The sequence below is a fragment of the Embiotoca jacksoni genome, unplaced genomic scaffold (genome assembly GCF_022577435.1).
Source record: "Embiotoca jacksoni isolate LCO1_2020_lvr unplaced genomic scaffold, fEmbJac1.0.p SCAF_69, whole genome shotgun sequence".
Classification (NCBI taxonomy): domain Eukaryota; kingdom Metazoa; phylum Chordata; class Actinopteri; family Embiotocidae; genus Embiotoca; species Embiotoca jacksoni.
This window is the reverse complement of record NW_027185424.1, coordinates 769247-782875: the sequence shown is the minus strand read 5'-3', so window position 1 is coordinate 782875 and position 13629 is coordinate 769247. Positions and strand designations below refer to the sequence as shown.

The following is a 13629-nucleotide window of genomic DNA, read 5'->3' as shown; positions in this document are numbered from 1 at the left end:
ACTATCTTTTAACAGAAGAAACCTCCAACAGAAGGAAGGAAAAACTCTCTTTTAACAGGAAGAAACCTCCAACAGAAGGAAGGAAAAACTCTCTTTTAACAGAAGGAAAAACTCTCTTTTTGCAGGAAGAAATCTCCAACAGAAGGAAGGAAAAATTATCTTTTAACAGGAAGAAACCTCCAACTGAAGGAAGGAAAAACTCTCTTTTAACAGGAAGAAATCTCCAACAGAAGGAAAGAAAAACTCTCTTTTAACAGGAAGAAATCTCCAACAGAAGGAAGGAAAAACTCTCTTTTAACAGGAAGAAATCTCCAACAGAAGGAAGGAAAAATTATCTTTTAACGGGAAGAAACCTCCAACAGAAGGAAGGAAAAACTTTCTTTGAACAGGAAGAAATCTCCAACAGACGGAAGGAAAAACTCTTTTAACAGGAAGAAACCTCCAACAGAAAGAAGGAAATACTCTCTTTAACAGGAAGAAACCTCCGACTGAAGCAGGCTCAGCGGTCATATGCCGCCCACCTGTCAGTCAGAGGGTCACGATTTCAGAATTTTTGACGAAAAATATAAAATAAAAGGAGCGTTTGTGACAATTATTTTCCCTCGTATTGTCTGGCGTCTAGTTGTACAGCGTTACTACTGCCAGAAGGTTGCAGTAATGCGCAAAAAGTTGTTTGCCATTTACCTTAAAAAAAATAAATAAGGCTGAGCAGCTGATTGGCAGATAATATTAAACTATTTTAATTGAAAATTGACCGAAGACAACATATCACATGTTGAAGTGAAAAATATGCTTATTTTCAATTTGATGGCAGGAACGTCTTTCAAAAAAGTAGGAACAGCATATTTACCACATCAGCTGTAAATGTCCAGTAGGAAGTCAATAAAGCAGCTGATTTGGGGGGAAATGTGATCTCACTTGCTAATTAGCAGTTCTCCTGCTGCACACCTTCCAACTGGAGGCTTTTCAGAGAGTAATTGGAACGTCCTGATAAAAAGGAATTCAAATTAAAAAAGGAATTTTGACTTGTCATTGTAAGAAAAGCGCAGCTTTTGTGCATGTTGTTTTACTGGACACTTCATTGAGCTGAGTTATCATTATAACACCTGTGATTTCTCTACAACAAAAGGTTGTGATCTTTGTCGTGAAAATGGTCCACAGTCCAGCCTGCAAGTAACAAATACGGGAATGAACTTTCCAGAATTGTGCTCAGACAGGATGTTCCTGTTTTACGAACACCGTCTGTCCTGGAGACTTGTTTTATGTGTGAATTAAAGAGCATACATACCTGGTCAAAAGCAACTCCACAGTTTCACACAGTAGAAGTGGAGGATTGAAAGGCCATCAATGCCAGAGGAACTAAGACTCTAAGATGTTTGAGGTCAGTACCTTCAGTTTTGTCTGAATTTAGAAAATGCTTGAAGTGTCACTAACTGCTTTGATATAGACTAAGAATACAATGCAGTGCTTCCTAATGATATTGTCCAAGGAGAGCATGGAACCATCTCCCTCTTGGTTAAAGACGCTGCTCCACTGTCACTTCACATGATTGGGCTGAAGGTACCAGACCGGGTTCTTACCTTCGTCTCAGCGCTCCAGCTGATAGTTCCAGTGTTCCTCATTTTCCAATACTTGATAAACTTGGTACCGGGACGCAACCGGGTTCCATCAGGAAGGTTCTCGTCCAGAAACGCAGCCGTCATGGCCGGAACCACCAGTGGACAGGGCCGCTTCGGACGCCTGGGCAGGAAAGGAAATCCTGTTATCCTGCTTCTCTCTTCAGTTGCACGTTTTAAAGTTACTTTTCATAACTTTAACATTTTTATGTCTAGACGACAGCCATGTGTTGCACCTGGAATTATCTACAACAGCATCTACCAATAGGTTGTTTTTGTCAGTTCTACTCCCACAACATTTATTTAAAGCATTTTATCCATTGCTTCTAGCGAACTATTCCAACTGTTACATTTCAGCTATGTTTGTCAACCCTATATTCATTCTATGCCTGTAAAGATTCTCAGTCGTACATATTATTTTAACCTTTTATTTTAATTTAATTTAATAATAGCTTCCTATTGTAACACTTTGTAAGGGTCACCTTAGTTTACCATTTATATTGTGATTGTAATGGGGACATGTAATTTGTTCATTTTGCTATCACTTTAAGTGCTATATGTTATCAGAGGCCTGTCGCATCTACACGGATATGGAATATGGGCCTTTATGTTTACTTTTCCATTTCATCGGAATCTATGAAAGAAGGGAAGTGACGTTCCTGCAGGAATGGGTGGTGTGTCGTTATCTGGCAGCGTGTCCGGGGCCTGGATTATTTTTTGGATTATTACTTTTGGATTATGCCTAAATCTCCAAGAATGTGTAGTGCAGGATGGGGTTCTATCTTCTGGACGGACGGCGGTGGGGAGATCTGCACAGCTTTTAATTGTGGCATTGAACCGCAGCGAAAATTCAGCAGTCATCCCTTTGTTTTGGGGGCAGTTTGGATCCATTTATCCATTCGGTGTGTTTCAGCAACCCGTCCAGGTGGGATGTGACCTAATTAGATTTTCTTTAATAAATGGCAAATTGGCAACCTACTTGTGTCAGTTTGGTTAATGTATAATTGTTGTTGATATCATGGCGAGGTAGATGGGAGGTTATTTTGTTTATTTCTGGAGTTTTTCAGTTGTTTAGGAGGTCAGTCCATTTACAGTGTATCAGGTCCGCCTGCTTCTTAGAAAATTAGCATTGTAGCTTTCCCCTTAAAAGTTTTTAAATAAGGTGAATTATTACAACTTCATCCATTATATTTTACTCTCTGGAATGTATATCTAGTACTCTCAGCTATTTCATCATTCATCCATTACTTTCAGTATTCATTTTAACTGTTAATTTATCTATTTTAACATTTTATTCATTTTATTTTCTTGAGCTACTCCACAACATTTCCACAAACACCCCAGGCAAGTTGTACGAGTTGGGAATCACAAAGAAAATGATTTTCTCTATTTACTGAGGTGTATAAATAGGATGTCTCTTTCTCTAGCTTGTAATCTAACATGACTAGCTTGGAAAATTTCCTTTTTTTTAGTAACCTACTCAGGGCTGTTGTGCTGGGTTGCTCGGGGCTGCAGAAGGACAGGGGAGGAGCTTCCATCTCCGTGGGAGGAGCTCCACTGTATGCCCCGCCTCTCCATCTTCAGCTGTTTCCGGATCTCTTTGACTTCGGCCTTCAGCAGGCGCTTCTCTGCTTTTAACCGCTGCTTCTCAGCCTTCCGGAAACTGCGGTCGCCTCGCCTGTAGAACCTGCACAACAATGGACGCAGATGAAAATGACCACAGCCACAGGTAGATGTCCAAAACTACGCCCTGTGGAACTTATTTCTTGCTAAAATAACAAAAACAATTCCAATAAAATTTTGGGGCGGTGCAGTGGTTAGCATTGTCGCCTCACAGCAAAAAGGTTCAGGGTTCGATTCCAGGCCTGGGCCTTCCTGTGTGAGTCTGCATGTTCTCCGTGTGCCTGCGTGGGTTCTCTCGGTTCTCCGGCTTCCTCCCACCATCCAGAAACATGAGTCTCAGGTTAATTGGTGGTTCTACAAATTGCCATGAGGTGTGAATGGTCTTTGTTTCCGTCTGTCTCTACGTGTTGGCCCTGTGATGAACTGGCGACCTATCCAGGTGAACCCTGCTTTTGCCCTGAGGGATAGGCTGGAGCACCCCCGTGACCATGTTCAGGATAAAGCGGTTATAGACAATGGATGGATGGATACAATTTTCTCCAGTGATGTTTCATATTTTGCAAAGTATTTTTGCAAAGTACAAATATACAGTAGGGCAGAATTATTGTAGAGTGCAATTAGACAACCTCTCCATCGCACAATAGCACCGATGTTTTTAGTACATTCATATATACACAGTAAAACAGTCACAATATAGTCATTTTTCCAGTAATAATCTAATGATTTATCGATCATAGACACGAGGCTTCTGCCATGCTATGTAAAAACACAAACAACAAAGATCTGTCTGACCAGACATCTGCTAAACATTATATCAAAAATTCTAAACCAAAAAAAATAGAATATTTTAAAATATGAAAAATGGAAGCAGGGTTGAAGCATTGGTAATCACACAGTGGTGTCCTACCTGCTGTGGTCTGGAGCGGGTGATCCGTGCTCCGGGATGGACAAAGGAGTCCTGGCTCGCACCAGGTTGTGACTGGGATCATGAGAGAAGCTGCACGGCTCGCACAGAGTACATGAGGTACACACACTGATGACGGAGGGAAGAGGGATGGGAAAGTACATTATTAGGGAAGAATGGTCATGCGAGAATTTTATTTAGGACTTTGCACTCGTGTCTATAATTCAGTCATCCAAAGAGCCCTGCCAACATCACAGACCTGCACTGGTAGCCTCCTCCGGTGGTCTGCCCCCTGCAGGAGGAACAGGGAGGAGTGGAAGAGGATGGAGCTCCAGGCAGGGTGGAGGAGGAAACCTCAGGCACCTGCTGAGTCTCTGCTTCTCCTCCTACTTCACCTCTACCTCCCCCCACCCCCCCTGCTGCTCCCCCTCCTCCTCCCAGGGGCTTGTGGATGCAGCACTGTCCGGAGAACTCCCGGCAGATCTTCTCCACCGCTTCGCGAACCACCTGGTCCTTAAACTGGAGGGACGAAGGGGGGAATGGCTGTCTTAGAAATCAGTGGGATCCTCCAGCAGAAAAACTACTGCTGAAAAACACTCCATCTGGCTCTTTACCTTCTCCATGTACGAGGTAAACCAGGCTGGGGGTGTCTTGTCTTCTTCTTTGGTCCCCTTCACTTCTTTCATGATCACCTGATCAACAGAATAAGACAATATTGATGCAGGAAAAAAAAAAGGAAGAGGCCTTTGAAGGCAATTGAATAACCATAAATACTTGTATCATCACAAACTGTTCTGTAATCCATTTGCTAAAACACAGAAGACATTGAGAGGAATGTTCTTCACATCCTCGGTGACAGGACGGATTACTAAGCAAGAGCATGACCACCATTTAGATGCTCCTCCAGGGAGGCCTATTATTTATCTAATGGATCTATACCAAAGTATACTAACTTATACTTATAAGAGTACTATACGAAAGTATACTAATTTATAAGAGTACTATACGAAAGTTTACTAACTTATAAGAGTACTATACTAACTTATACTTATAAGAGTACAAGTACAGTACTTATAAGAGTACTATACAAAAGTATACTAACTTATAAGAGTACTATACAAAAGTGTACTAACTTATAAGAGTACTATACGAAAGTATGCCCCCACCACCGACCTCCTGCCTCCCCCCTGCCTCCACCACCGCCCTCCTGCCTCAACCCGTGTTTTCATTGAACTTTGTACATCTACAACAATTGTATCTTTATGCTTTTGGGTCCTCATTCATGTTCAGCTGTGGCAGAAGTTAGCGAGTTTAAAAAACTTAGTCTATTCTAAAAAAACAGGTGCTCACAGGAAAACTACAACAAGTTAAAAAAAAACCGGTAGATTTAGGAGCACAAGTCTTGTGGATGAACTGAAAATCCTTTGCATGGAAAAGAAATGGCCCATTGTGATCACACAGCAACCCATGAAGAGAACCTCTGATAGTTCAATAAAAAATGCAAACTCCTGGTAGGACTCGAAACCAAAAGGCCAGATTGCGGTTTGGAAACATCCAAAAAGAAATTGTCTATCAAATGGATGGAAAGATGAAAATGTATTGGAAAAAAAACATGAGCGAACAAAAAAACCAGCTGACGAGCTAAAGCTCTACCTCATCTGTCAAATATCAGTGGACCAGTTAAGGGTTGGACATGCAGGTGTTCAGTGTACTGGCTTTTACTGGTGATTTCACTGCTGACAGAAGCAACAGAAGGAATGCTAATATGGCAGGAAATGGCACCATGCTAGTGGCAGCTTGTTGCAGCAGCTCCCCGGGTGTGTTTTTGTTTGAAGTATTTTTCTCTTTTTTCTCCTCTCTTCTGAGTTGCTTTTCTTTCACGTTTCTTAAGTGACGGTCAGGCAATGGACCGAAACTTTTTTTCCACTTTTCTCGTGGCTTTTCTGTTACTTTTTTTTCCCTCTTTGTAACGGAGAGCTACGCATAGTGGACTGGGGGCATTGTTTACTCTAGCGACCAGCTGATCACGCTGAGTAGACCTCTACTGCTGCTGCCCGGAGCGAGGCCTGAAATCCCGGAGGAACTTCGTAGAAGACGTCGCGGTTGCAGAGCTGGAGATAAGATGAAGGTGAAGAGGAGGAAATATAAACCAGCGGTACCGGCGATTTTAATGGGGAACGTGAGGTCGTTGGCCAACAAGACGGACGAGCTCGGCGCGCTGGTAAAGACCCAGAGAGAGTACCGGGAGTGCAGCATCATGTGTTTCACTGAGACATGGCTGCACTCACATTTCCCGGACCACAGTGCAGCTGTACCCGGCTTCAGGACCGTTCCCTGCTTCAGGACCATAACCGGCTTCAGGACTGTTCCCTGCTTCAGGAGTGTTCAAGCAGACAGAGACATTGTGCAGAGCGGTAAGAAGAAGGTGGAGGGATTGCAGTCTATGTGAACGAGAGGTGGTGTAATCCCGACCATGTGTGTGTGAAGGAACGTTTCTGTAGCCCAGACATTGAACTTCTAGCCGTGGGGATGCGTCCGTATTATTTGCCGAGGGAGTTCTCGTCCGCCATTGTTATCGCTGTGTACGTTCCTCCATCAGCTGACGCAGAGGCAGCAGTGGACACCATCTACTCCACTGTGTCCAGACTTCAGACTCAGCATCCCGGTGCATTTTTGGCAGTTACTGGAGACTTAAACCAGTCTGGATAAAGCTCTGCCAACTTTTCACCAGTATGTGAACTGCCCCACCCGGAACAATAAAACCCTGGATCTTCTGTATGCTAATGCCATGGATGCATACAGTACTACTGCCCTTCCCCCCCTTAGTAGGTCTGATCACAACCTGGTGCTGTTGACACCAAAGTATGTTCCTCTGGTGCAGAGGCAGCCTGTAACCACCAGGACTGTGAGGAGGTGGACACAGGAGGCTAAAGACGCCCTGCAGGACTGCTTTGAGTCCACGGACTGGGATGTGCTGTGTGGACCACATGGGGAGGACATCAACAGCATGACGGACTGTATCACAGAATACATCAAATTCTGTGAACACACCACCGTACCATCCAGGACTGGACACTGCTTCCCCAACAATAAGCCGGTGATCACCAGTGACCTGAAAGTGCTTCTTAATAAGAAGAACGCAGTCTTCAGGTCTGGGGACAGGGAGGAGATCAGGAGAGTGCAGCACAACCTGAAGGAGAAGCTCAGGGAGGTCAAGGACTCCTACAAGAGGAAGCTGGAGGCCAAACTCCAACAGAACAACGTGAGGGAGGTGTGGTCCGGTATGAAGGAGGGAGACAACCTGGAGAGGGCCAATGAGCTAAACTGTTTCTTCAACAAGTTTAGTTCACAGCCCTCATCTGTCTCCTCCACACACCACACCTCCCAAACACCTCTGCTGCCTCCCTCCTCTGTCTCCCCTGGTGAGCTGCATGGACACAGAGCCCTCAACATCAAAGGGCTTTTCCACCATTGACGCCATGACTGCCCACTGCAATAAGACTGTACAATTTATCACCTCTGGCCAAATCCATCACCCAACAATAACACCGTTGGTTGTTTGTCTTTTTTTATTTTTTATTTTATACACTTTATTAATCCCCGAGGGGAAATGTCTTCACTACAGCAGGGGGGCTCTCAGGGGGGAGCTGCTGCAGCAGGCTGCCACTAGCGCGGCACCAGGTAACCTGACCTGAGGTGCATGTTTTTGGATGATGGGAGGAAGCCGGAGAACCCGGAGAGAACCCACGCAAGCACAGGGAGAACATGCAAACTCCGCACAGAAAGGCCCAGGACCGGATTCGAACCCAGAACCTTTTTGCTGTGAGGTGACAGTGCTAACCACTGCACCACCGTGCCCGTGCCTTCTTGTTTGTTTAAATCCTTGCACTATTGTTTAGTTAATTTAATATTATTATTTTATTGTATATATTGTGCATTTTTATATTTAATATTTTTTACTCTGTTGTTTTATTGCTTTTCCTGTATCTATAATGCTGCTGTAGAGAAATAAATCTATCTATATGCAGGTGCAATGAGTCTGTTCCCTTTAAACAAATACATTAAAACTCAGTGCATCACATTTCATCATCCAGCTGAAAACTCTCCTAAACGTACAACCAAACCAACCAAAGATGTTTACCGGAGCAAACGGGTCATCGTGACTGGTGAACAGACAAAGAAATGCAGTCTGTGTCTGGTGTGAAACGTGGTGTGCAGGAGTCCTACCATGCTCTGTTCGGGCACCGCAGCCTGGATCCTGCGGCTGACCACCTGAGCCAGGGCGGGGCAGTGCTGGGGGGGTCTAAAGCCTCTCTTGGGCTCTGCTCCGCTGGCCTTGGTGGTGGTGACCTTTGCTGGTTGTCCTCGAGTCTCGTATACGTTCATGTGCAGACGGTTCCCCTGCCTCGCTGCACTCTGGGAAAAAAAAGTCAATGGTTGATGTCTTACCAAAGCTGAGTCTTTCTACTTATAACAACAACATAAAAAGAGGAGGTGTCCGAAAAAGGGAAGGGGTCTCCTCCCTGACAACTCATGAAGCACCGCTGTATTTATACAGAAATTACAGAACAATTCCAACTCTCAGAAATAAAAGTGGCCAATGGCCATACCATATAAATATGTCATAGGGATATTCAATGTCACTAAGGCTAGTATTCAGTGTATACTTCCCATTGAAATAAAGTGTGGGGTAGGGTTAGGCTTTAGCAACCAGCTACAATGATTGGACATCTAATTCTAATGCTCCCTTCTCTGTGGAGGTTTTTGAAGAGCGGGGAGGAGACGCTCTGCTGTGTAAAAGGGTGGATCGATAAATTCAGACGGCTCCTGTTGAGCGTGAACAATGTGCAGCAGCAGGACGTGCACGGCGCACAGAGCAGCGGCAACCTTAGTGAGCAAGTCTCCAACCAGAACCTCTGGTCGCTTGATGAAAATCAGCACCTGACTGACACATGCTTCGTGATCAGTGGTACAGGTGTGTCCGCAATGTTATACGCACCTGAAATTTGAGCAGATAGCACATATCAAAGTTTGTGACAAATTATTGGGGAACAGAAAGAAGAAGCAGCGCGTAGGGGTTGGAGCGACCATTGTTTTATTGTGGATGAGTTTTCTAATTCACTGTGTGGTTGGTTTGTCATGTTGGAGAACCGTTGGCTTCCTTAAGCATTTTAAGGCACTCCATTGCCAATTTCCAGAGTTTGGCACAAAATGTTATGTGTAAATCTGGTCATGCCAAATTTCCCTGCGCACAGACCAGCGCTCGCAAAAACATGCATGACGTGGGTGCTGGTTTTAATCAAGCAACAACATTTCTAACACGGACTCATTAAGGTGATGGAGTCCTGCTGCTCGGTACGCTTCACGTGCGCAACAGGAGCAGTTTCTAACTTATCGATCCACCCTTGTACGTTGTAGGTCTGTACAATAGGAGCAGTTGTATAAAAGAATATTTCCACCTCTCCAACAAATGGAGGTCTTTCACATGATACAGACTCAAGCTAGACATTATCATTACACAGTTAACATGTCTTATATTCAGCTTACCTTCAGAGCCTCCTCATACTCTCCTGCAATAAAAGCAGAAACAACACGTATTTTTAACATGACATCAACATACAATTTATCTATTTAATGATTTAATATCTGTTAGCATATTGCATCTTATGACTATTAATGCTTACTTACCTTGACTGTTAATGGAAACCTGGAGGAATAGAGAAGATGATCATGTAAATATGTAGTTTCAGTTTGTGCCACTTTGAGGAATCAAAAGGCCTCTGAACCAATATCATGTCAACATGGTAACTTTAGCTTGAACTTGGAGACCCTTTAATTGACTGTTTCATTGTTTCCCACATGTAGACGGGATTCAGGCCCAAGTAGATTAACAGCATATTTATATACAGTATATACATATACTATATATAGTATATGTATATACTATATATACATATACTATACACAGTATATACATATACTATACACAGTATGTACATATACTATATACAGTATATACATATGCTATACAGAATATACATATACTATATACAGTATATACATATACTATATGCAGTATATACTATATACAGTATAAACATATACTCTATACTATATACAGTATATTATATACACTTTGCAGTGACTGTCTCACAAACCTTTTGTGCAATCAACAAAAGAGTTTGGCATACACACTAAATAAATACAGCATATATCAGAAAATGAGCAACCTAAAGACATAAACCATTTATTAAGTAAAAGTAAGAAATGAAAAAGAGTGTGAAAGTTCAGGTGACTCTATCTGCTGACTGAAGTGAAGTTGTGACGCTTTGTTTCACGTGTTCAGGTTTGGGATTGATACGTCACTAAAATGTTTGTGTGTATATATAAAAAGCATTTGTAACATGGAGAGGCATGTCTGGATGGTGGAATTGAGTTATTATTTTTCTGTTTTCAAAGTTTTTAAATCCAAAATTCATCCAAACATTTGAATTCAAACTTGTCTTCAGTGGAACAGTGTCCACCGTCTTTGTTATCACTCAGGTGCCAGATCTCGTTGCACGAGGCGTCTGGTCACGTGAGATTAATGTGGTTAAAGCTTCGTGCATCTACGGTTCAAGGCCATAGACTAAAAAGATTGAAAGAAAAAATGTAAAGATCGGTCTTGGGATTTTATAAATCGATATCGGATAATTCAAGTGAACATCAATTTGAATTGGAAAATCAAATTTTAAAACACAGCCCTAAAAGCATGTGGGTGCAGGAACTGAATCCTGATCAATCACACAGGAAGTTAAAACTCTGCTTGTTGCATTTTTATCTTCTGTGGATTTAAGTGATCCCTAAATATTTCTTTGCAAGAGTCCTGATTTTAATCCTGTCTCCAGCCGTTTTTTAAGAGCATGCAAATGATTTCCATCTTAATAATACTTATAAGCAGTTATTTCCTCGTGAGCTCTTTGTGCCGCCAGAGAACATACATAGAACGACCGGCCATAAAATTAAAACTGAAGAAAATAAAATTCAGTCCAATTCATATAAATGTCAGGGACAAAATATAAGGAACACCTATTCGTAAAGCCCAGTACAATTCAACAGTAGCACAAGTTAGTCTCCAAAATGCCCATTTAAATAAATCAACACCTGAATCAATCAGACTGAATAACAGCTGAACAATGAAATCCTTAAAAAACAACAACCTTGTTATTTTCTACTTACTGCTTCAGTGGTTTCAATGTCATTCCTGATTTTGCACACACTGATTTACTGGAATTACAACCAATTTCTTCCCCTCATGGGCCCACATAATGCACTGATGATGCAAGATGACGTCACAACAGCTCAATTACCGAGTTACCTGTCTGTCTGTATAACATCATATTGACTGGTCTTGCTTCATTTGGTAAAAGTCAGCATGGACATAAAATCGGACGAGAACCAAAATGCGAAAATGTGCAGTTTTTCAGCGAGTGACGACAACCAGCATCTCACCTCCTCGTTCTCCTCATCGAAATACGTCAGCTGGAGGCTGCAAAGGCCGAAGGAGCGCTTCACCTGCAAAGGACGAACACACACACACACACACACACACACACACACACACACACACACACACACACACACAAACACAGAAATGTGGTAAGAACAGAGTGATGTGAAATCTGTCCTTTACAGATGGGACAGAAAGAAAAGTCATTCAGACTTGTAACAGTCATTTTAATTAGAATGAACTCAGTGACTCAGATTGAATGTCTGTGCATGGCTGAGGATGATCAGGGACTGGGAGGGCAGGTGACCTCTGATTCCAGGTTTGACCTCTGGTTCAGTTTGACCTCTGGTTCTGAGTTTGACCTCTGGTTCGGTTTGACCTCTGGTTCTGAGTTTGACCTCTGGTTCGGTTTGACCTCTGGTTCTGGGTGGTTCTTGGTTGACCTGTGGTTTTGTTTGACCGCTGTTCTGGGTTTGACCTCTGGTTTGGTTTGACCTCTGGTTCTGGGTTTGACCTCTGCTTCTGGGTTGACCTCTGGTTTGGTTTGACCTCTGGTTCTGGGTTTGACCTCTGGTTGTGAGTTTGACCTCTGGTTCAGTTTGACCTCTGGCTGTGGGTTTGACCTCTGGTTCAGTTTGACCTGTGGTTGTGGGTTTGACCTGTGGTTCAGTTTGACCTTTGGTTCTGGGTTTAACCTCTGATTTGGTTTGACCTCTAGTTCTGGGTTTGCCCTCTAGTTCTGGGTTTGACCTCTGGTTGTGAGTTTGACCTCTGGTTGTGGGTTTGACCTCTGGTTCTGCGTTTGACCTCTGGTTAAAAATGCTCCTTTAGTATCTTCATATACATAAAGAAAGAATCTTTGTCTGTATGTTCATATATTTGTCCCTCGCACATCTTGACAACCATTCATTCTATCTGCTTCAGACGTGGTGAGTGTATTGCTCGGGGTTGCGAGGAGGGGCATCCTTGCATTATAGTATAGATTTTGAAATGTGACACATTTAATATTCATAAACTTTAATACACAGGCATGCAGCACTCTGTGCAGCAGTGTGGGCGGAGTGGCCGCCACACAGCCACAGTTCTAAAGAGCATCACAGCGGGCTTAGAGCGTCTCCTCAGCTCCTCCCGTAAGGAGCTGTTCTCCAGAAACAGGGTTTGCCCTACTATAATAACACTGAGGTGTAGTGCCCAAATGGTTCCTCACAGATCCTAACACAAATCAACACCGATAACTGGGTGTGTCCAAGAATAACCTTTTTTTTTTTTTTAAAGGCAATGACAAAAACAATGAGACCCTTAACCAAATAACCAACCTCATATTTTAATTTATTTAGGCATAAATGATCTATTTTTGAGAATTATACACATTTTCTTTTTTTTACAAATTTTAACTCAAAAGGCAAAGCAATCAGTGTTTTATATCCAGTCTGTAGTTTTATATCCAGTCTGTGGTTTTATGTCCAATCAGTGTTTTATATCCAGTCAGCGTTTTATATCCATTCAGTGTTTTATATCCAGTCTGTAGTTGTATATCCAGTCTGTAGTTTTATATCCAGTCTGTGGTTTTATATTTAGTCTGTTTTATATCTAGTCTCTAGTTTTATATTCAGTCTGTTTTATATCCAGTCTGTAGTTTTATATTCAGTCTGTGGTTGTATATCCAGTCTGTAGTTTTATATCCAGTCTGTGGTTTTATGTCCAATCAGTGTTTTATATCCAGTCAGCGTTTTATATCCATTCAGTGTTTTATATCCAGTCTGTAGTTGTATATCCAGTCTGTAGTTTTATATCCAGTCTGTGGTTTTATATTTAGTCTGTTTTATATCTAGTCTCTAGTTTTATATTCAGTCTGTTTTATATCCAGTCTGTAGTTTTATATTCAGTCTGTGGTTGTATATCCAGTCTGTAGTTTTATATCCAGTCTGTGGTTTTATGTCCAATCAGTGTTTTATATCCAGTCAGTGTTTTATATCCAGTCTGTAGTTTTATATCCA

At 42.3% G+C, this 13629-nt stretch overlaps 1 protein-coding gene across 1 annotated transcript in view; it reads right to left on the bottom strand.

Annotated features, from left to right (window-relative positions):
• The window catches only part of nbr1b (NBR1 autophagy cargo receptor b), a 41068-nt gene that overhangs the window by 23050 nt on the left and 4389 nt on the right, over window positions 1-13629 (bottom strand). Inside the window, exons 2-10 of the mRNA XM_069175603.1 lie at window positions 11635-11697; window positions 9832-9850; window positions 9691-9713; window positions 8371-8559; window positions 4758-4835; window positions 4403-4662; window positions 4147-4272; window positions 3097-3303; window positions 1581-1740 (exon numbers count right to left, since the gene is read on the bottom strand). Coding sequence (XP_069031704.1) covers window positions 1581-1740; window positions 3097-3303; window positions 4147-4272; window positions 4403-4662; window positions 4758-4835; window positions 8371-8559; window positions 9691-9713; window positions 9832-9850; window positions 11635-11697 — 1125 coding nt within the window. The remainder of the gene's footprint in view (window positions 1-1580; window positions 1741-3096; window positions 3304-4146; window positions 4273-4402; window positions 4663-4757; window positions 4836-8370; window positions 8560-9690; window positions 9714-9831; window positions 9851-11634; window positions 11698-13629) is intronic.